This window comes from Pongo pygmaeus, chromosome 8 (genome assembly GCF_028885625.2).
Source record: "Pongo pygmaeus isolate AG05252 chromosome 8, NHGRI_mPonPyg2-v2.0_pri, whole genome shotgun sequence".
NCBI lineage: Eukaryota > Metazoa > Chordata > Mammalia > Primates > Hominidae > Pongo > Pongo pygmaeus.
In genome coordinates this window covers 7,251,079-7,273,411 of record NC_072381.2, presented here as the reverse complement: position 1 = coordinate 7,273,411, position 22,333 = coordinate 7,251,079, and the positions used below count along the sequence as shown (strand labels likewise).

General features: G+C 42.8%; 1 protein-coding gene across 10 annotated transcripts in view; it reads left to right on the top strand.

Annotated features, from left to right (window-relative positions):
* The window catches only part of SFMBT2 (Scm like with four mbt domains 2), a 250,273-nt gene that overhangs the window by 205,630 nt on the left and 22,310 nt on the right, over positions 1–22,333 (top strand). For all 10 annotated transcript variants that reach the window (XR_008492091.2, XR_008492092.2, XM_054436982.2 and 7 more), the window contains 4 exons: positions 811–853; positions 2,836–2,906; positions 5,645–5,784; positions 14,599–14,708. Coding sequence is in view for 8 of the 10 variants with exons in the window: in XM_054436982.2 (XP_054292957.1) it covers positions 811–853; positions 2,836–2,906; positions 5,645–5,784; positions 14,599–14,708 (364 nt within the window). In the remaining 2 variants the exon portion in view is untranslated. The remainder of the gene's footprint in view (positions 1–810; positions 854–2,835; positions 2,907–5,644; positions 5,785–14,598; positions 14,709–22,333) is intronic.

The window sequence follows — 22,333 nt, the reverse complement described above, 5'->3', positions numbered from 1 at the left end:
ACTGGAATCGAATATCAGATAGTCAAGAGTAGGCGGGATCTTATTGAGTATTTTTCTTTATTTTTGCTTGCATTTCTTGCACATACATTTTGCTTTAAAGAGGCAAACTCCAACTCCAAACCTGCCAGACTCTAGCAGCTTTAGAAGTTTTGTTGGAATTAATTTATGCTTATGTTGGAAGATGTAGGATTATCCGAGCCAAAGTTAGTAGGTGCCAAAAGCTTTGGTCTATTTTTGTTAAGGTGATCCGAATCAGTTATAAATATAAACTGGAAATGTTCTTATCCAAAGAAATCACTATTTGCTCATTTATGTCAATATTTGACCAGGCATATTTGCAAGCTACTGGTTCTCCTTTTGTGAATAACATGTTTTAGTTGAAATGCATGCCTCTGACAGCACCTTGGGAGTGTGCTGTGACAGTAACATGATTTGCTTCATCCCAATTTTTATTGGAAAAAAATCATTCTGGATAACTGCTTGCAACAATTGATCTGAACATGTGTGCTTATGTGAGGTACAACAGGTGTACTCTTTTGCTTTCTTAAAGGCACATTTAAAAATAAAGTAGCTAGTGTAATGATAAGATTAAATGAACTAAGTCATACTAAGATCTGACATCTGGCGAGTTAACGTCTATCCTATGCTAGAAAAAAACTGATAGGAAATTGTGGTGTGAATGACATAACTTTTCAGCATTTAAATTGCTACTTTAAAATGGGTACCTCTTTGCTTTATAAACTATTTTTAAAAATGGACTTGCCCCACTAACAAAGCTGATTTTCTTTTTCCCTTTTGCCTTTTCTACAGCACAAAAGAAGAGAAAGATTGCAGTTGTGCAACCAGAGAAACAGTACGTGCTTTTTTCCCTGCCAGACTGTACTGTATACCGATAAACTGTAGTGTCTTTATGGAGGATGGGAAGCGTGGTTGTTTTTATTGGAATTATCTAACAAATAGCACCCTAGTAGAGGTAGCAGTAAAACATAGTGGCTGTTATTTGTTACGTACCTGTTATGTGCAAGACACAGTGCCTGCTCCCCAAGGCACTCACAATCCAGATTCCCATGGCTCACTTTTTATTCCACTTCGACATACCTGGAGAGTGCCCCAGACCTGCACACTGAGAGAAACGGCTGTCTGTGTCCATAGTTCTCAGCGTCTGCAGGGGCCCCACGTGGCCGTTTTGACTCGCAGCCCCTCACCACACTCAGAATGCTGCTGCTTACTCACCTCTCCTAGAGTAGCCCGGGCTTGGGAGGCAGAAAACGTCAGTCCAACCCCAGCTCTGCTGAGTGAACCTGAGCAAGTGGCATTAGTTCTCTGCCCCTCAGTGCCCTGGCTTGTAAAATATGATTTGGGGGTACTTACAAAGATTAAATTAGATTCCATTTGAAAAGAAGTGTAGGCCTTAAGTTGTAGGCTGAACAAATACAAATTATGCCCTGTCCCCCATTTCAATGGTGATTTTCTGTGGAAAGAGGGTGTCCCCCATTTCAGTTGTGACTTTATGTGGAAAGAGGGTGTTAGCAAAGTGTGTCCAGGCAGGCAGTGAGTTTTTGAATAGTTGTGACTGCTAGTAACATTTGTAGATATTGAAAAATATTTAAAATACGCCAAAATGTACATTCCATGCCAAGTGATTCTGCTTTCTTAAGTAAAAATATACTGATGGAAAGACAGCTGAAAACAGCATTTTTCACATGCAGTAGTCGAGTTTAAATTTAAATAAAATGAAATTGAACTGTAACTGCACTATTTGAATGAGAAGAACAGTTCTGTAGGGTTTTTTTTGTGGGTTTGCTTCTAAATGCAGCTTATCTGGCTCATAACCAGACTCCATGTTATCCGCCTGATGTTGAAGTAGAGAGATTTCATAACACGCCTGTGACTGAATCCAAACTTGAATCCATCACTCCTAAATGCACAGCCCATGGATTAACGGGTCTCACCTTTCCCATGCGTCAGTCACTTAGAGAGCTTGGAGCACACAGATTTCTGGGCCCCATCCTCAAAATTTTTAATTCAGAATGTCCCAGATGGGGCCCAAGAATCTGCATTTCTAACGAGTTCACAGGTAGTGTCAAGGCTGTGGGTCTGGGGACCCCTCTTGGAGAACCACTCCATAGATGGCTTGCTAAGAACTCTTGTAAGGGTTGACTTTGAGCTTAAGGAGCTTTTCAACCATGTGGTTTCTATGCCACCAACCTAGACACCCCTGTGAAACCTAGTTCACCTCTTTTCCCCTAAGGCTACATTGTAAAACACATATTTATTCAGCAACATTTTTACTGAACTATAACAGAGCTCTGTCCTGGAATAAGCCTATGTTACATTTTAAGATACGCCAGTTTATAGATTTTCTTTTAAGGCCTTATTTTTAGTGTGGCCGTGGCTCACGCGGGCCCGGAAGTCAGAAATCAAAGGTTAGTGGAAAGTGGTTTTCAATTAGACATCGAAGTGGAAAAGTCTGACTTTAATCAAATGTAAGATAATGTTTCTTCATGTTTAAAATATAATTGAAGACAGCATTACAATTCCATAGCAAGAGATAAGGCCAGAAGCGACCTGGGAGAAACTCACTGATCAGGGCCAGCCGCTCAGGGGCAGATGTCTCAGGCTTTCTAGGGCCATCCAAAGAACTGGACAACAACTTTTCTGAAATGCTGTTTTCATCTGGTCTTACTGGCATTGCTCCCATACACACATTGTATTCTATGGTCCTCTTAGCTGAGATTTCTGGAAGAGCCCTTTTAAGTTATGAGAAGACTTTGGAATGTAGTAGTTCCTTCTAAAGCTTGTGGTCCCTGATAGTTTTATTTTCTCTGTTGACAGATTGCCGCCCACAGTGCCTGTTAAGAAAATACCTCATGACCTTTGTTTATTCCCTCACCTGGACACCACAGGTAATCAGTCCCATTTAGGGGGTCTCTGTGCCTTCCCACTGTGCCGCCAGGAGCAGAGACATGTATAGGTTTCTAGGTCGATATGAATACATCTCAACGTTGAGCCTATTCTGTTTTTCTCCATTGCCACTCGTGAACGGATACCTACTTTTTAAAAAGAAAAATTTCTAAGCTAAATTCTCTGTGCCTCTTCTTTTCTGCTTCTTGGCCAGTAGCTCTAGATAGTTCTAGTCTATAGAAAAAGGGTTTATGTGTGACTTGCAAATTAGGAGCCAAATTAGGGCTGCATATCATGGGGAAAAGGAAAGAGTTGAAAATATCATCTCATTAGGCAATTTCTTTTTTGATATTTTATTTCCGTTCCACTTGCTTTTTTCCACTTGCTGTTAGTATTTAAGTCGCCCCTGGCTTTTGCATTGTTCCTTAAAACCCTCTAAAGAGCTGGTTGTGAGCAATTTACGTTTTTTAATGTGTAAAGTCTTACATCTTACAATACTCTTTGGAAATACATTTGTGAGCTACCCTCTGACCATCAAGTCTGGTAATAGACGTGTTTGTACATTGTCATACTTGATTAAAAAGTCTATTCTCTAAGCCAAAATGAAACCTGCTCTGAATTCCAGGATTAAAACCAACATGTCGTGGAAAAATCCTACTAGGAGATTATCTTGGTAGTAAAGAGCAGTTTTATAAGTAGATTTAACTAAAATTTTGTTTTTCTACACGCCTGGTAATCTAAAGGCAGAGTAATCCTACCAAAAAATTTCCATGTAAATGCAGCTGTGGACTTCATTATTTTGCCTGTTTTATATAATTCAAACTTTAGAATGGTTTTAAAAGAACCATGCCAGCTACCCTTTCATCGTCTATAATTGTAATTTTACTACTTTTCTTTTATATCCAGAAGAATAACATTTCTGCCTCCTACCTCTGCTGGTTCTTAGTTGAAGTCTTTATGAGAACAAGCCTTCCTAGACTGTTAAATTACCATCCCAAATTAATAGCAGTGGTTTTGCAGAAATTCCACTGTGAGTGTTGCTTAGCTTGGAGCTTGGGTAGAGTCAGGATGGGGGCGGTGACTCCCTTAGCCAAAAGTGAAACCTCATTCTACATTTATAGACATTAAGAAGCTTTTGGCCCAGCATGGTGGCTCATGCCTGTAATTCCAGCACTTTGGAAGGCTGAAGCAGGCAGATTGCTTGAGCTCAGGAGTTCGAGACCAGCCTAGCCAACATGGTGAGACCTTGTCTCTACTAAAAATACAAAAATTAGCCGGACATGGTGGTGCATGCCTGTGATCCCAGCTACTCAGGAGGCTCAGGCGGGAGAATTGCTTGAACCCAGGTGGTGGAGGTTGCAGTGAGCAGAGATTGCGCCACTGCATTCTAGCCTGGGCAACCAAGTGAGACCCTGTCTCAAAAACAAAACAAAAAAAAAAGGTTTCTTCTTTTTTTGAGACAGAATTTTGCTCTTTTCACCCAGGATGGATTATAGGCACATGCTACCATGCCTGGCTAATTTTTGTATTTTTAGTAGAGATGAGGTCTCACCATGTTGGCCAGGCTGATCTGGAACTCCTGACCTCAGGTGATCCACCCGCCTCGGCCTCCCAAAGTGCTGGGATTATAGGCATGAGCCACCGCCTGTAAGAAAGAAACTTTAGACTGAGGTCTTATCACTTAATTATTCTGCTTGCCCATGGCATTGGATGGAGACAGCAAGATCAGCAGCTCTCACTGTTCCCTTTCTGAGTTGAAAGAATACGGGTAATGCACACTTAAGCTGCAGTGAGGTCTACTTCACCATCATCAGATTGGCAGAATGGAGAAGTGCAACAGGAACCAGTGTTGGGGTAGATGTGGGACAACAGGAGCCCTTCCATGGTGCTAACAAGAGTGTCAATTGGGCTAGTCACTGTGGAGAACGGCGAGGCCATGTCTAGTAAAACTGAAGATACAGATACGCAGACCTGTGGCCTAGCGGGCCCACTCTTCTTACCCACCTGCAACACTCTGTTGGCCACCTGTAGAAGATTTTCACAGTCATACTCATGAAAGCACTGTTGACAGTCCTGAAAAAGTAGAAACAACTAAATATCCATCAGTAAGAGACTAGACAGCTAAATGATGCTACATTAATTCAATAGAGTCAAATAAGTAAAAAAATGAATGAACTTTCTAGATCCGCATTTACCAACTTGAATATATCTCAGAAAGTTCTTGTTAAGCAAACAAACAATATCTTGCAGGAAATAATTTATGGAATATGTTTAAAATATCATATATTGTTTGTAGGCATATGCATGCTTCTGTGTGTGGTGAAGTTGACACACTTGTGTGGTGTGATGAACACCAGATTCATACGATCTGGAAAAATTGATCAGAATTTCTAAGGTATCATTAAGGATATAAAATGTCCTGCTATTAGGACACAGCGCCTCTTTCTCAAAAGAAGAAAATCATTTGTTTTTCAGATGATCTGTTTTTCATGCTGCTTTGTCACAATTTGAAACTAGAGTGTGGCCTCCTAATTACAGTTCTAACGACACTGGCTGTCACGGTTATTGTGTTCATTTTGGGTTCCATTGCTTTTATTACGCCTGACTCCCCATCAGCCAAGACCTCAGACAGCTCTGTACGGTCCTTTTCTCTGACCGTGTGGATGAAGCAAGGGTCTAGGGGTCCCCTAGGGTCTGGGGCTGTGGTCCTAAGCATGGGCTATGTTGCTGTCCCCTGCAGGAACCGTCAACGGGAAATACTGCTGTCCTCAGCTCTTCATCAACCACAGGTGTTTCTCAGGCCCTTACCTGAACAAAGGAAGGATTGCAGAGCTACCTCAGTCCGTGGGACCGGGCAAATGCGTGCTGGTTCTTAAAGAGGTAAAGCCTGTGCACAATCACCTTGGCTTATTTTCACAGGATTTTTTAAAAAGCTGTGGGCTCAGTTTCTGAAGGAGGGAATAGACATCGGAAGCAATTCAGTTGGCGTTTACCGAGACCTCCTTTCTCTCTATCCTGGGGCTGAAACCAGAGATACACAAATGGAAAAATGATGCTCTGACCCATGAAAGGCTCCCCATCTAGGGGGAGGGACACACATCTGCCTCCCCTCGAATTAGGGGGAAATGTTGCACTAGATTTGAATGAAGTGCTTTGGGAAGACAGAGGGAAGACTGTGTGTGGAGCGAGGGTCTAGGACTGGAGTTGAGGTTTCTGAAGAGGTAAACCAGCCTGGAATGGCACAGAGGACTTCATGAGGCAGCAGAGGGTGTTAATCACTGAGAATGGCGCTCCTTGGCCAGGTAATGGTGCTGTGCCATCTTTTTGTTTCATCCATCTCTTCCCAGCACCTGGTACCTGCACACGGGAGGTAATGGTAAGTATTTCGATGGTCTCCAGGTACTTTGACGAGGTTTGTGTCATGGGTCACATCCAGGCCCATCACTTGGAGGCTATGGCTCCCCATTTCTCCTGCTGCCTTTGGGTGATGACCTGCAGAGAGAGGTGAATCCTGAGAATGTTGATGAAGCCTTCTTCTCCTTTGCATTTTTCTAGCATAGCCTCAGACAGTGCTTGGAGACAGATTGGAAATTTGGAATAGTTTCCAAACTCTTCCCGGAACTCTATCTCTGCTCTTTTCTTACACGTATCAGCGCTTTCTCTGAAGAAAGAGGATACCAAATGGATATTCTCTATTGCCACTGTACGATGATGAATGTTTCTTAAAATTCTGCAGACACAGCAATCCATTGATCCATTGAACAAATGTTTGTTAGGTAACTTTGAGGAGCCAGGCACCATCGGAAGCATTGGATTAAAAAAGAAATAGGCTCTGCCTTCTGTCTGTTGGGGTTTCCTGCTCTTGTTAGGGAGATGATGTAATCCTCAGCTTGATGTACAGTTGGGGGTCCAAGAGAGAGGCAGAAACACTGTCCTGGGAGTAGAGTGGAGGACAAATAAATGGCAATGACATTTCATCTGGCTTAGGCAGAGTGTGTAGGATCCTGATTGCACAGCGTGGGTGTGGCCATACAGGTGGGCGTTCAAGGTGTGTTTCAGAAAGGAAAGTCAGGTATGGCTGGAGCTTAGGAACTTAGGCTGGAGATAAACAGTGGCATAAAAGGGTGCATTAGATTTTGAGAAGAAAAACAGGAAGCTGGCCTGCCTTGATGCTTCAGTGTGAGGTTGGATGGAGCAAATTGGATGGGACCTGCTTGTGAAAGGCCTTCTCTGATATTTTAAGTGATTTGGACTTGAATCTATGGATAGGGCACCCTCAGAGGGATGCCAGACTCAAGCTTACCCTCCACGCGAGAGCCTCGGTGTGATTTCAAATATCATTTCACTTAAGGAGAAAGAGGCCATTGAAGCGAAGTCAGAGGGCATTTTCTCTTCCTGGTCGTCAGTGGTATTCGTAGTTAAAGACCTTTTTATTTAAAAAAACATCTGCTTGAGAGAGGAAGTAGAGGTTACAGTTTAGAAGAAACCTGTCAGAAATCGATAAGGCTATTGTTGTGGTCATTTATTTGGGACCATGTAGAATGTTAAGCAGGTGGTCCCTGGCCCAAATGAGCATCCAGTCGATGGGAAAGATGAGTATGTAAATAGAATGTAGCCACGTGGTCCCAGGTTCCGGGACAGGACCTGGCATGCATGCTGTGAGATCATACTGGAGGCATCTGCAGTCTGTGGGGACCGCGGAACAGGTGGCCTGCCCCAGGTAGGGAGAGGAGCAGGAACAAGGCTGGGGCATCTGGGGTGCGGGTGATAAAGGAGGGAAGAGGAGAGGATGCTCACAGCACCTGAAATGTGCAGACTGCAAGGGATGGACCCAGAAAGGGCCCTTGTTCGTGTTTAGAGTCTGTGGCAGTCCTGGCCATTGTACCAGGCCCTTCATACACATCTTCATTTAGCAGCAGAAGGAAGCTGCCTTCCTTGTAAATAGCTCATTTCTGCATTTGGTCTTGAAATCAAACAGTACGCATCTCACTAAGCCTAAGTGGCGAGTAGATTCCATACATGAGAAATTCACAGCTAAAGAGAAATGGTGATTGAGTTGGGAGGGCCACACCCTGGGAAGGGCTCCACGGTGTGATTAAGCAGCAGGACCACTAGTTAATGCTAAGCGAATAAATTGGCACAGATGGGAGATCCCTGCAGATATTAAACTCAGTCCAAATGGAAATCAAGCCAGGATTACACATAAGAATTTCTGCCACCATCGGAAATAGGACCCTAGAGCGAGAATTGACTTTCTTCCGTCTGCCACAGCTGTCAGTCTGTGAATGGATTTCCACTAGGGCGATGTTGTCTGCCTGTATTTCTGCCTGTTTTTGTTGTGAGTGATAGGATGAGGACACAAAAACTGACAAAAATACGGAGAGCTGATGGGCTTCTTCAAAGCTGCCTGCAAGCCTGTTTCACGTGACATGTTCCGTTGTTGAAATGACACCTTCCCTTATCTGCCAGCTCTGTTAACAAACAAGATGACCTTGGCTTCAGCCTGTCTTGAGGGGCTGGCTGTTTTACTTTACTAAATGATTTTTTTAAGTCAAAAGTGATTATCCCTGATCAATTCTCCGATAGGTGCCAGTGGCCAAATTTAAAGGCGAGGCCAGAGCAGTTTTCTAATGACAAAACTAGTTTTTTGCTGATGTTTGAAAAATGCGTGTGGCAGGAAGAAAGAAAAACAAAACAAAACAAAAAAATAGGTGAGTGCTTCAGTTCTGTGAGCGCAAGAAAAATGTAAGTTCCACCAAGCTAATATTTACGCTAATGCTCCTCTTTCAGTACCAGAACCTCTGTAGCTTCAAATTTCATTTTAGTTAAAGAGAACGAGGTAATGGAAGTAAAGACAGATTGCATTGCTTTTCCTGGCCATCGGTGTTATTAGGAACTTGAGCACTTGATGTGTAGGAGGTGTGCAGTGAGCGCGGTTTACCCCGATCTGTTCTGCCGGAAATAGACAACGTCCCGGGGTGTGGATGCAGACATGGTCTTTGGCAAGGCTCAGCACAGGCTGCAAAGTCCAGTTCTGGGTTCTGCCTGAGTGGACCACTTTACAAGAAAGGATGAATTTTCTGGCAAAAGTGGTCTTTAATGCATGGCTCTACTCACTTGATGGGTGTTAGAGTTGAGTGGGGTTTGGAGGGACCACGAGTGTGTCTGGCCTCAATTCGAGGGGGTGCAGCGAGGGGAGGTAGGGGACCTGGGAGAAGCTGGAACCAGAGTTACTCAATGGTCCACTCAGGTCCAGGCGTATCCCATAAGCAAACTCAGAACGAAGCAGGCCTTGGCGTAGAGGCGCAGGCCCAGCTGGCGACCGCCCCTCACATGCTGGGCCTTTTACAGGATGCCCGTGCCCAGTTGCATGGAGGGTGGAGTTGTTAGGCACAGGCAGTGGTGATGCTGTTTATCCTAAGTCACGTGTCCATGCTCAGTAAGGTCATTGTCCATTGGGATCATCTTTTTCTGTCCCAAATCCTTCTACCCTATCCTCTCCCAGAGTACCAGGGTCCCCAAAAGAGAGATAAACTATGATCTATGTCATATCAAGAGATTGGTCGCCTGCTATGACCAAAAGAGTCTCGTCAGCTGTTGTGTTCCTTTGCATTGCACGAGGTGTTCAGGAAATTTTTGCCTTGTAACTTACATACCATCTCATGAATCACCAGGCCTGTAGTCCTCACTTTATAGACAGTGTATCAGGCTAGTGTCTGTGTGTGAAAGAGAAAGTGAATGAGTGAGCCAGCCTGGGCACAAGAGGCCAACGGGGAGTGGAACATCTAATGTATTTACCCGTGTCCGTGGGTCCTGGAGTGACTGTTTCAGCTGCAGACACAGACCCATGATGAAGGTGAGAGCAGACCAGCCAAGTGCTCCTGGCACAAACGACTCTGAAAACACGCACCTGGGCAGGGTGATGGAGCCTCTGCCTTCCCAGGGACTCCAGACATCATGGTGGGGGGACATTGTCCTTGGAGAAAATCCCAGGGTGGCTCTCGGAGACTTGGGGAGCCTTGTGGTTTTTCTTAGAATTTATTTGGCTTAAAATATCAGTATGTAAATGTCAGTGACAGTATGTAACTTCTGTTTTTCAGAAAAAAGGAGAAACATGCCTTTCATGTGGGCCATCTGTGGGCATCCTTTTGTGGGTTTTCTGCATGAGTTTCAGGGGTGCTGAGCAGGCAGGGGCTCTCCAATTGCATTTGCTCGGCAGCAGACCTGTCCTGTCCTGTGTGCTGCTTTTTGGCAGTCTAGGTTCAGGAGCTTAAGAGAGGAACGTTTATAGAAAGGAAATCGATGAGCTGTAACCTTCTATAGAAAGGTAGAAATAGAACGCCTGATTTTCTGCTTTTTTCTTCCTTTGTTGCTTAAGAGTTCAGAGAAAGCCCCGGGAAGCCTGGCACCCAGGATGCTTTGCAATGAGGCGCTTCTCAGGGCTTGTTTTTTCGCTCCAGTGTAACTCTCCACCCCATTTGCTGAGATGCTGGTGAGACCAGGGCACTTAGCTGAGGTCCAAAGGCTGGGTGTGAAGGCGTAGACCAGCAGAATCAAAGAAGTGATGCGGCACCCCTGGACCAGAATGTGGTGTGCCCCGGGCCCCTGGCCCTGAGTCAGAGATGCCCCACTGCAAATAGTGATGTGACCCCCAACCCCCAAAGGGCTCAAGTGACTCTGGCTCCCGGTCACCTGCAGTTTTGGATCTTTCAAGTGGGACCTGGCGGTTTGGGATTTGGCCTCAGCTGTTATTTACGGTTTCGATTTCTGCCCCGTGGTTGATTCATTAAGCGATTTCCCTCCGTCTTTTTGTTGGGGGTGTCTGGCTCTCACATTTGGGGAGTCTGTCATCATGTGCTGTTTGAATTTCCCCTTCATTGTGGAGCTCTGAGCATTTGTCCTGGGCTATCACTCACAACAACGTGTACCTAAAAACTAGAAAGCTTTCTGGTTGGAATCCTGAAAGTTGGCTGCCCCAAGCAGCCTTCAGTGTTCATAGACTTGATGGCAGGAGAAGAGCTTTCATTCTTCGAAGCAGTCGTAAGTTTATCGGTAGCACCCAGGGGAGGAGGTGTTGAGGGAGTAAGAATGATGGCCTCGTATCGAGGACTTTTCCAAGTGATACTGGACAGAGGGAATGTCTTACCCAGCTGACCTCAGTGAAGTCAGTCCTCGGAATCAAAGACAGATGCAGATAGGCGTCTTGAAGATACTCTGCTGTGTTTTTGTTGCTGCTGTTTTAAATTTATGCTGAACATTAGTTAACCCACTAAGAATAACGTACCAAGCTTATGGGTGGGTGTAAACTTTAACACACTCACATAGTCTGTGGTGCTGAGGGAAGGTTGGCAAAGGAAAAGTGCACATTTTTTTTTGCATGTCAGGCTTTTCTTTATTATTTTCTCATAGAGAAGACAAGATAAATTTGATGAACTTTCTCATCATAGCATAGGATAAGATTTTGTAGCAATGAAAAGCAATAGCAAATGATAACTCCTGAGCCTCCATTCATGTAGATTATATGGTATCAAATACTTGGAGTGAATTTATTGTTAATTTTTAGATGAACAGAATAATTTTATCTAATTTCAGAGCCCATATTGAAATTATTGAACTAATTCAAAAAATATCTATAGAGCACCTACTCTTGCCAGTTACAGTTGTATCTACCATGGATAGAGCAGCAAACAGAATGAAGTCCCTGATTTCCTGCTGCTTATGTCTTAGTGGGGGTGGACGGTGAACAAATAAGCCAATTACGGAATAATCGTATACTAATAATAAGACAAGTTATCCATGAGAGGCCGGAGAATGAAGGGAGGAACGTGCTGTGTACAGAGGATACTCAGCAGAGACCTTTCTGATATGGACTTTGGAGTAAAGACCCGGATGGGGAGGGATGGTCTGGAAGGGTTTCCCCAGGAAAAACAATCCTAAGAGAAGAACAGAGCAGAGGAAAGGCCTGATCTGACCTGTTTAAAGGCTCACCCTGGCCGTTGTTGGGAGGTGAGGCTCTCAGAGGGTGAGGTGGAAGGCAGGGAAGCCCCTGCAGGCAGGGTGAGAATAGAACCAGAGCTGCCCAGCCTTTCGGCCATGTGCCCTCACCAGGCATCTGGATAAGACAGTTTCAGGGACATTGTGGACACAGAAAAGCCCCAGTGGATTGGGTTCCAGAGAGGACTGAAGAAGAGAAAAAGGCGCTGTTGAGTGTAGACTTTTCTTAAGAATTTTACGGTAAAAGAGCTGATAAATGAGGTAGGGGAATGTATTAGTTCGCTTTCACATTGCTGATCAAGACATACCTGAGACTGGGCAATTTATAAAGGAAAAGAGGTTTAATGGACTCACAGTTCCACATGGCTGAGGAGGCCTCACAATCATGGCAGAAGGCAAAAGGCATGTCTTACATGGCAGCAGACAAGAGAGAATGGGAGCCAAGCAAAAAGGGAAACTCCTTATAAAATCATCAGGTCTCATGAGACTTATTCACTACCACGAGAACATTATGGGGGGAACCACCCCTACAATTCAATTACCTCCCACAGAGTCCTTCCCACAACACATGGGAATTATGGGAGCTACAATTCAAGATGAGATTTGGGTGGGGTCACAGCCAAACCGTATCAGTGGAGGCAGATGAGACACCTAAGGTCCGTTAGTTTGAGGGGGGTGGGCTCCCTGCTACCCTCTCTGATCAAGAACATAATGAACTGAACTCCAGTGTTTTACAAAGCACAATAATTCAGTCTAACTGTGGCTAGTTATAGCAGCTGTCCACTTAGTTATTTTCATTAGGTAACTATAATACATGACATTGTCATGTGCACAGAAATTATTCAGCTCACAATTCCAAAGTTTTATAGAGAGCTTGTTGAATTTGGAGACGGATGATGTGGCATCGAGAAAAGCCAAGGGAAAAACATTCAATATCAGATGCTTTTTATAATTTAATTGCTGCCTGCTCCCAGGCTGAATTGAACTCCAGAAGGCATTTTCTTTTCACAGTCACAAAATGCATCTCGATATGCAGCAAATAACATGTAGCTCTGGGGTTTTCACAGTGAAACCCAATGAAAAGAATCTGTTGAAATTTTATTGTCTGTTGATAAACACTGTGCGTTATTGCAGTCAGTTCTAATTAGATTTATTTTTAAACTGAGTTTCTGTAAATTGTACTGACAGTAAACAATAAAATCAGATGATTATTCTAATACTGAAAACACAAACGCAACAAAACTGCTGGTACCGCCTTGTCATGGCTTTTTAGCGCCTTGGCAAGCCACATTCTCTTGGTGGGTAGCTTTGAGGCCCTTGGAACATAGTAAAATGTTACCCAGGCAGAGAAAAGGCAGTCGCCGGGCTGACTGCATAGTGTAAAGTATTTTAAGAGCGAATCCTTAGTTACAACTTGAGAAAGCTTTGTTGTTTTCAGAGATAAATCAGGGTACAAACCAAGCTGGTTACGTTCCAGAACACGACAGACCCGTGAAAACTGAGACAAGCAAATTCCATCCACATTCTCCCATCTCCTTCCATTTATTTTGTAATAGTCTCCATTAAAAGATAGTGAGTGTTTAGGCACTAGTGCCAGTCTCCCATCTCACTCAGGTGTATCTCTTGCTCTCTCAATGGTATTTTGCTCTGAAATCCAAAATGTGAGCTCCATGCCTGGCATGCTCCTCCCAACTTCTGCACCCGGACAGCCTGCAGGAGGCATGGGCACTGCGTGCTCCCCCTGTCTTGTTCCTGCTACTGTCACCCAGTGGAGCTTCACAGAGGATCATTTCATGAAACTCCACACCATAGGCCTCTGCTTTGCACTCTCACATTCTGTAAGGTCTTTATCCAAACAGCAGCAGCCTAGGAATGTGCCAGAACTCATCAATGTTAATCATTAATGATGATTTGCTTTTTGAAAGGTGAGCACCTTAGGGGTCTGAGGTCCTTGTCCCTTTCGTTAGAGAAGCTCATTGAGGTTAACAGGAACATCGTATCTCCCCAGGGTCAGCAGTTGGAACTCTTAGAAATGCCTGCTCTTTCTGAGCCCCATGGTAGACACATGCTTATTTTCTTGGACTTGGGAGTGAGGGGTGGATGGAGGAAATATGATATTGGATGGCGCTGGATATTCCAGACTCTCTTTTAAAATATTCACATTTCAGAGGGTTGCCCTATTATTAAATGTCCATGAATTGAGCCTGCAAGAGGAGAGTTTCACACAATTTGTTACCCTCCTTGCAAGCATCTGAAGCCTCTCCACAAGTGTTGGCATGAGTAGATTGTCTCCGTTTCATTAGTTCCTTATGAAGTCTGTAAAAATAGAATGAAATTCTCAGTAGCCTATCCAACTGAAGAGTAATCCTTTTGAAGTACAATAAATTGCTCTTTGGTGAAAATGGTTCAGCTTTTCTGCAACTAGAAGAGTTAATGGGAGTCTGCCACCCCCTCCAGAGAGTGGTTCACACTTTTCTAGCCAGAGAGATTGGATTTTACCACGCTTTTCATCCGTGGATGGTGAAACAACTCAGTGTTAGCCTGGCAAGTGTTCTATCAGACTTAATCACGGTTCTTCACTTCATGTGGGTGTAATGGCGAGCTGTTCCTAAATGTCAGTGGTGTGGTTTTCAAAGCATCCTTGTGTTAGTAGGAATGAATGCAATTGCAGCTCAGTCTGCTTATTTTTTTCCCCAAAAGGTTCTTAGCATGATAATCAACGCAGCCTACAAGCCTGGAAGGGTATTAAGAGAATTACAGCTGGTAGAAGATCCCCACTGGAATTTCCAGGAGGAGACGTTGAAGGCCAAGTAAGTGTTTTCAATTCTGGAAAGCAAGGGTTTTTGTAATACTTCACCTGCTACTTTGAAACTTGCCACTTCTCTTTGTGACACAGCCCTGAGAAATGGAACAAACTGAAGGACGTTCATTCTGCAGTTCTATGGACGACATGTAAATTTCTTGGCATTTTTGCCATACAGCGTTGCCTTAAGCCTTAGGATTCCTAAGGTGAAGTAGAGATTTCCTTAACTAATATTTTATTATGTTAAACATTTAGCATCATAAAAACTTGGTATGTTTCAGGACCAATAGGTTATTTGAGCAAAAGGGGGAAAATTGTAAAGAGGATATCCCTCATCATTATTATACTATGTTCATAAACAGCTCTCCGTTTTTGATATTATACAGACTATACTAAATGTAAATCCTGTCTTTTCTGGCAGTTGACAGTTCTAAAAGATAAAAGGAACCCGTGCATGTCTGGTCTGGGTTAAGTAAATGGCAGCAAAATCTGGGTTGACATGGAGTCGAGTAACTTTCTTTTATTTGGAAATAGGCTAATTGGAAAGGTGACATTTTTGCTTTCTTTAAGTTTCTTGACCTCTGAAATTGAGAGCAGGAACCGTATCAATGTACTTGAACTTGGTTGTTTAGGTACATAGAAAAAGATCCGTTTCTAAGATAACTTTATGTTGAATAATTGTTTAGAGTGCTTGAGAGGACTTTTAATATTCATCTATGGGTTTCAAATAGAATAGGTTTTACTAGTTGACTTCTTAATGATCATTGAGATGTCACATTTGAGAAATGAAGTTTTTTTAAAAGAGTAAAACAGTTTTCAGTGGCTAGAGGATATCTAAGCCTCCTTTAGAGAAGGCACCTGCCCTATTCATAGTGAAAATTGAGAAATATGAAATAATTTCTATGATCAGTAACATTTTCCTCTATAGTTAACTCATACTAGTACTGTGACTGAAGATGTTTAGAGATTGTGCCACACTCAACATTCATTGCCAGCAATCCACTTAGCATTCCTGGTGTCGTTTTTGAACAACTCTGGGGTTTTAGATTCAGTAAAAGTTATTTATGATCTAATCATAATCTGCCAAATCACCAAAGTGTAAGAGAATATATGTAGATAAGAAGAGGGTTTATTTGCAGAAAATGGCAGGCCAATTAACGATGCTGCTGCATTTCATCCTTTCCTTCTTTCTCAAGAAATATTTAAGTGAGCTTCACCTATAGCTCAGAGAAAAACATGTTTTTCTAATATTTCATATTTTTCTACTTTAAAGAGATCATTAGCAGTAGCGGCACATTTTCTTATAAGTTTGTAGTAGTAGTGGGGACAGAAAACATGAGCAAGTGTTTATAATGGAGAAATCCTTCTTATTTTAAAACTTTTCTGCAAAATTCAATACAGTCCATGTACACCTAACGGACACAGCTATAATAAACGTACAAAAATCTTAGCTCCCATTAAAACCTCTCCTGCCTCTAAATAAGCCAGAAACTCGCTCCCGCTCCACAGTGAGAGGAAGTTCATTTTGCAAGTGTTTGCACTCATTTTCATGTTACCAAGTCGATCAGAGCTTTTTATTAAATCCAGCCTGATACAATCAAAACAGACATGGTGAAACCCAGCTCTGCTGAATTGTAAAGGCAGCATATTACCTGTTATATCAAATATGACAAAAAGTTCCATGGCAAACTCTTACACAGCAACTTCTAATGAGAAAATGTCTGTCTGAACTGGGTTTCAACTGTGCTAGATCATAGCAGCGTCTCAAAGCAGCTGCTAATGATGACAGCTTTACAGTCAGCGGGAGCTCTCCTGCTCTGATACTGTGTGTTGAGTCACCTCTTCCCTTCTGATGTGAAACGACAACTTTTTAGATCTTGACAACTTTGCTGTTTTCTTTGGTGCAAATGGGAGGAGAGAGCTGGCATCTTCCCATTTAGCCGAAAGGCAGGCATGTTTTCTGTCATGAATAAATTAACGTACAAGAGGAGAAACTCGCATTCAAGACATTTGGTTCAGACCAGGCGTGGTGGCTCATGACTGTAATCCCTGCACTTTGGGAAGCTCAGGCAGCAAATTGCTTGAGCCCAGGAGTTCAAGACCAGCCTGGACAACATAGTAAGACCCTGTCTCTACAACAAATAAAATATTATATATATATATATATATGTGTGTGTTTGTGTATATATGTGTATATATAGTATGTATGTATGTGTATATATATGTATATATATGTCATATATACATACGACATTCTGTCCTCTTGGTTGATTATGGGAGCTGTTGTACACAATTATAAAGACTGTTTTCAGGAAGAGAGGATGTGAGATTATCCCTAAGGCAGTGTGATTGCTCTCATTTGGCATCTAGGATTTCTGGTTGTTTTTTCCACCTCCTAAGAGTAAAGACCCATTTACTTGAGAGGATGAAGGTGCCTTTGTAAAGATTTTGACTTGTAAACATAATGAAAACTTACACTATTACCTACAATTGTCTCTGGGTGATTTTTCCCTATTTATCCAATAACCATACCTTTTATAGAAAGAAATAATTGCAATATTTGAACTTGTGAGGAATCTATCATTATTACCCTCAACATGTATTGAAAAGCAAAAATTTGCTAGCTTTTGTGCCAAGGGAAAAAATGGCTTCTCATGTAGTTCATTTCTGTTCTGGAAGAGAAAATTTCTTTCTTGGCAATGAATTTAAATATGCTCAATTTACCTGCATTATTTTGAATTACAGGAGGAGGAATTAGGCTATATCTTAGGGGGATAAGGAAAAAAAAAAGCCTTCTACCTCTTTGCATCTAGAGACATTTAAATATGTTTTTCAACATGTTACAGAATCTTCTTGAGGGAAAATAAAAAGACTGTCTTAACTCTTCTTTGAATGGCTTTTGTGATCATCTTTATAAAAGCCAGGCAGAAGCTTAATAATTTTTCCAGTCCTTTGTTATAGTTACTCAGGATATTTAAAGAGGAAATATCCTGGTAGGATTTCACGTGAGTTAGAGCTCACTGTCGCTTATCAGAGGGAAGGAGATAAAGTCACATCTTCACTGTTAGGTGCATCATGCTCAGCTCTGTGGAAATGTTGTAGTTTCTTTTTTTTTCATAAGCAGTGGTTAATTTTGTGTGTGCTTTTACTTACTTGACTTTAATTTTTGTCCTTTTACGCAAGCCTTTGTCTTATGAACTGTCACAGGTAACATTTGGCTATAAAGTGATTTATGTAAAAAAAGGATTCCCAAACTGAGAGACTTCACCGAAAAAGGTTTTGTTTGTTCATTTGTTAATTTTGTTTACCTTGCCCAAGTGTATGTAGTTTGCTGTCCCGAAAACGCACGAGGTGAACTTCGCATTAAGCAAAGCCATGAACCAGTCTATTTGAAGGGAAGACTGCGTTTCTGTGTGCGTGTGTACCTGAATTCACTGGATCACGGCGCGGCGTGTCTGATTCAAACAGGCCAGCTTAGGACATTCTGGAGGAGCAGTGGTCTCCCTGGGATAAACATACACGCCCCATGTATTGCAGAGTTCCCGTTACTTAAAGGCAAGAAGGAAGAAAGAAATTTCTGAGGAGTTTGGGTGTCCTAAGGCTGAAAACCAGTGACCCATTCTCCCGTCCCTGGTGTCCAATGACCAAGGATGAGACCAATGAAGTGAAAGCTTTGTTCTGAAGGAAGTGAGAACCGTACCTCACTATCGCTGATGAGAACAGAGGCTTTCCCACAGCTTGTAAAGCTTCCCTATTTCTGCAGGGTTCTCAGAGTCACCATTTCCTTTCTCTTTTAATTCTCCCTCCAGCATTCGAGGGTGTGAGTTCAGCTTGAAGAACCAGAACCTCGTCCTCCGCTCCCACACCCCTATCCCTGCCCAACAAGATTTTGTTAAAAGGTCTCATAAGGGTGATTCTGAGGGTGAATGATGGAACTTAGACCATAGTGACATTCTGCTTGGGCTGTGCTGGTGGTTATGAACGGATTGTTACACCAGTGTTGGCTTTTTCACTCTTTTTGTTTTTGACTCAAAATCCATTTAGATTTTTCTCAACTTTTAACTACCATATCAGTCCATTTTCATGCCGCTGATAAAGACATACCTGCGACTGGGTAATTTATAAGGAAAAAAAGTTAAATGGACTCACAGTTCCACGTGACTGGGGAGGCCTCATAATCACAGTGGAAGGTGAAAGGCACATCTCACATGGTGGCAGACAAGAGAAGAGAATGAGAATCAAGCAAAAGGGCCTTCCCCTTATAAAACCATCAGATCTCGTGAGACTTATTCACTACCATGGGAAAAGTATGGGGGAAACTGCCCCATGATTCAGTTACCTCCCACCGGGTCCCTCCCACAACACATGAGAATTATGGGAGCTACAATTCAAAATGAGATTTGGGTGGGGACACAGCCAAAACATACCAGCTACTGAAGGAGAGGAGATGATTTTTTTGGCATTCTTACCGTTCCATCTTCCTCTCTCTGTCTCCACCCCTGCCATATGCACTTGGACGTGGAAAGAAATCCCTACTTTGGCTAATGGGAAGGAAGTGGAAGGCCACACGTATATTGATATCAGTGAGGAAAAACTTTGCTTCCACTCTTAGGTTCAGAGACTGGGAGCCTGAAAATTAAACTGACCAAAGACAGGTGAGTGAGAGAAGAAACAGCCCACTTAGATGTGTAATGCTCATACCGAGGGAGTGCTCAGTGTTGAATAACTCAGAGGAGGGGTCAGTCGTTTGGGGATTCTGTATCCAACTCAGTACGGGAAAGGGAGCTGGGAGCAAAGGCTTTTGTCGGAAGAACAAGTAGATTGCTTTGGGGAAGACAAATTGGATTTGAGGAAAGCAAGTGGGAAGTAAGAAAGTTTGTGCTAATGTTTGTTTATGCAGGTGTGAGTGGTCTTTCTCACTTCCTCATAGCCAGGCCGGGAAACGTCCCCAGAGAGGGGATTTATGGCAGCTTTACTCTTAAGTCTCTCTCCTGGGAGGAGAAGCTGCCCCCAAAGAGGGAATTTATGGCAGTCTCTGTTTCTCTAAAGTTTCTGTTTTACAGCAGATAATGGGAGCTCCGACAAGGCTTCTTGCTGTATCTGTCGAATCTCAACTATCTTGAGCTTAAAATAATCTTCACTGGACTCTGGGGTTCTCAGTGTCCTGTGTTAACAACCAGCAAGAGCATCTCCCGTGTTTCCCACTGTTGATCTGTGACTTCCTTTACTGTCTCAAAGTGTGCTTCCTAGAGCACTGTCAGCCCCAGCCCCTCCTGATGTGCTCAGCTTGTAAAGACGAGATTGCGTTCTTCCCTCCAGATTTCTCTGCAACCTGAGTGATGCAGAGGTGCTGGGACGACAAGGTCTGTCTGAGGACTGAGATGAAGGCTCTCCTTCCTGGACCTCTCCCTTACAACTTTCTCCTCTCTCACCTTTTTTGTCTTTGCTATTCCTTAGTTCCAACTCAGTGATCTTTTGCTTGTTGCTTTTATTTTCCTTCTTTCTGAGATTATTTATATTGCCAGAGAGTTTTCTATTGTATGCAAGCTCAGCTGTCTGTTAATATTTTCCTCTTACTTTGTCTTCTTGGGGCTTGAAATACATGCTTCAAAAACTTAGTGTTTATGAGAGCCTTGCCGGGCCGTGTATTACATAACATCGGTGTCTTGCCCTTTGGTCTCACAGTGTCAGTACAAAGTTAAAAGCATTATCTCATGCTTTTTGGTTGTTTTTTTTTCTTACTTTTTTTTTTTTTTATTATACTTTAAGTTTTAGGGTACATGTGCACAATGTGCAGGTTTGTTACATATGTATACACGTGCCATGTTGGTATGCTGCACCCATTAACTGGTCATTTAGCATTAGGTATATCTCCTAATGCTATCCCTTCCCCCTCCCCCCACCCCACAACAGGCCCCGGTGTGTGACGTTCCCCTTCCTGTGTCCATGTGTTCTGATTGTTCAATTCCCACCTATGAGTGAGAACACGTGGTGTTTGGTTTTTTGTCCTTGCGTTAGTTTGCTGAGAATGGTGGTTTCCAGCTTCATCCATGTCCCTACAAAGGACATGAACTCATCATTTTTTATGGCTGCATAGTATTCCATGGTATATATGTGCCACATTTTCTTAATCCAGTCTATCATTGTTGGACATTTGGGTGGTTCTTTTCACACATCCTCCCTACAAAGTTATGTCATTGGTATGCTGTTTGTAAGTCTTTCTTGGAAGGTAAAAGTACAAAACACACTCTTCTTTTCACTTTTGGTAAAATAAAGAGTAGAATGAGGCTGAGTGCGGTGGCCTGTGCCTGTAATATGAACACTTTGGGAGGCTGAGGCGGGAGGATCACCTGAGGTCAGAAGTTTGAGACCAGCCTGGCCAACATGGTGAAACACCATCTCTACTAAAAATACAAAAATTAGCCAGGCGTGGTAGTGGGTGCCTGTAGTCCCAGCTACTCTGGAGGCTGAGGCAGGAGAATCGCTTGAACCTGGGAGATGGAGGTTGCAGTGAGCCAAGATGGTGCTAGTGCACTCTAGCCTGGGTGAGAGCCTGTCTCAAAAAAAAAGGAAAGAAAGAACAGGTCATCCCCCTACCCAGCCATCCCCAGGTCTGTCATGTGGAGCTCAAACCCCTGTCCGCTGTGCCTGGGAAGATCGTGTAAGGATCAAGTGATCAAATGCTGTAAGATCCTTGAGAAAATGTCAGTGGCTTCATTACATAAATGCAGATTTACTGTTAATTCCCAGCCAGTTGGTAAACTCTTAGAGCTGTCTTTTGCCTCTCCTTTTTTTTTAATAGGCCTATATGTTCATATGTTCAGCATGCCTTTGAAAGAGTTGTTCCAACAATTACCCTAATTTGTAGGCCAACTCCAAAACAAGCCTGTTTATTGGTTCAGGTTGGAGTTGGATTTCACAATCAATTTATCCTTAATATATTGATAGCATCTGGATGTGTCCGTGTGTATTCAACCAATAGTGCTCAGAAATGCTCATGTGATGGAAAGTCTGTTATAGAGTCAGCTTGGTATAGTTTGAGTCATTATATGACTACATGCATTTACATTATTTCTAAGTGTTTTTGAAACAATCTCATACTTACAGAAATATTGGAAGCACAGAATAAAGATACTATTCATTCTCCTGATTGATTTGAGATAAGTTGAAGGCCTGATGCCCCATCAGCCCCAAATACATGTTGAATATCCTTTATTCCAAATGCTTGGGACCAGAAGTGTTTTGGATTTCATCTTTTTTCAGCTTTTGGAATACTTGCAGTATACTTATATTATGTTGACACTCAAAAGTTTCAGAATTTGGAATATTTTGAATTTCAGATTTTATGATTAGGGATGTACCTGTACTCTTTTTTTTTGAAATGGAGTCTCACTCTGTTACCCAGGCTGGAGTGCAGTGGCACAATCTCGGCTAACTGCAACCCCTGCCTCCTGGGGTTCAAGCAATTCTCCTGCCTCAGCCTGCTGAGTAGCTGAGACTACAGGCGTGCACCACCACGCCCAGCTATTTTTTGTGTTTTTAGTAGAGATGGGGTTTCACCATGTTAGCCAGGATGGTCTCAATCTCTTGACCTCGTGATCTGCCTGTAAGCAGGCTTTTCTAACGAGATCA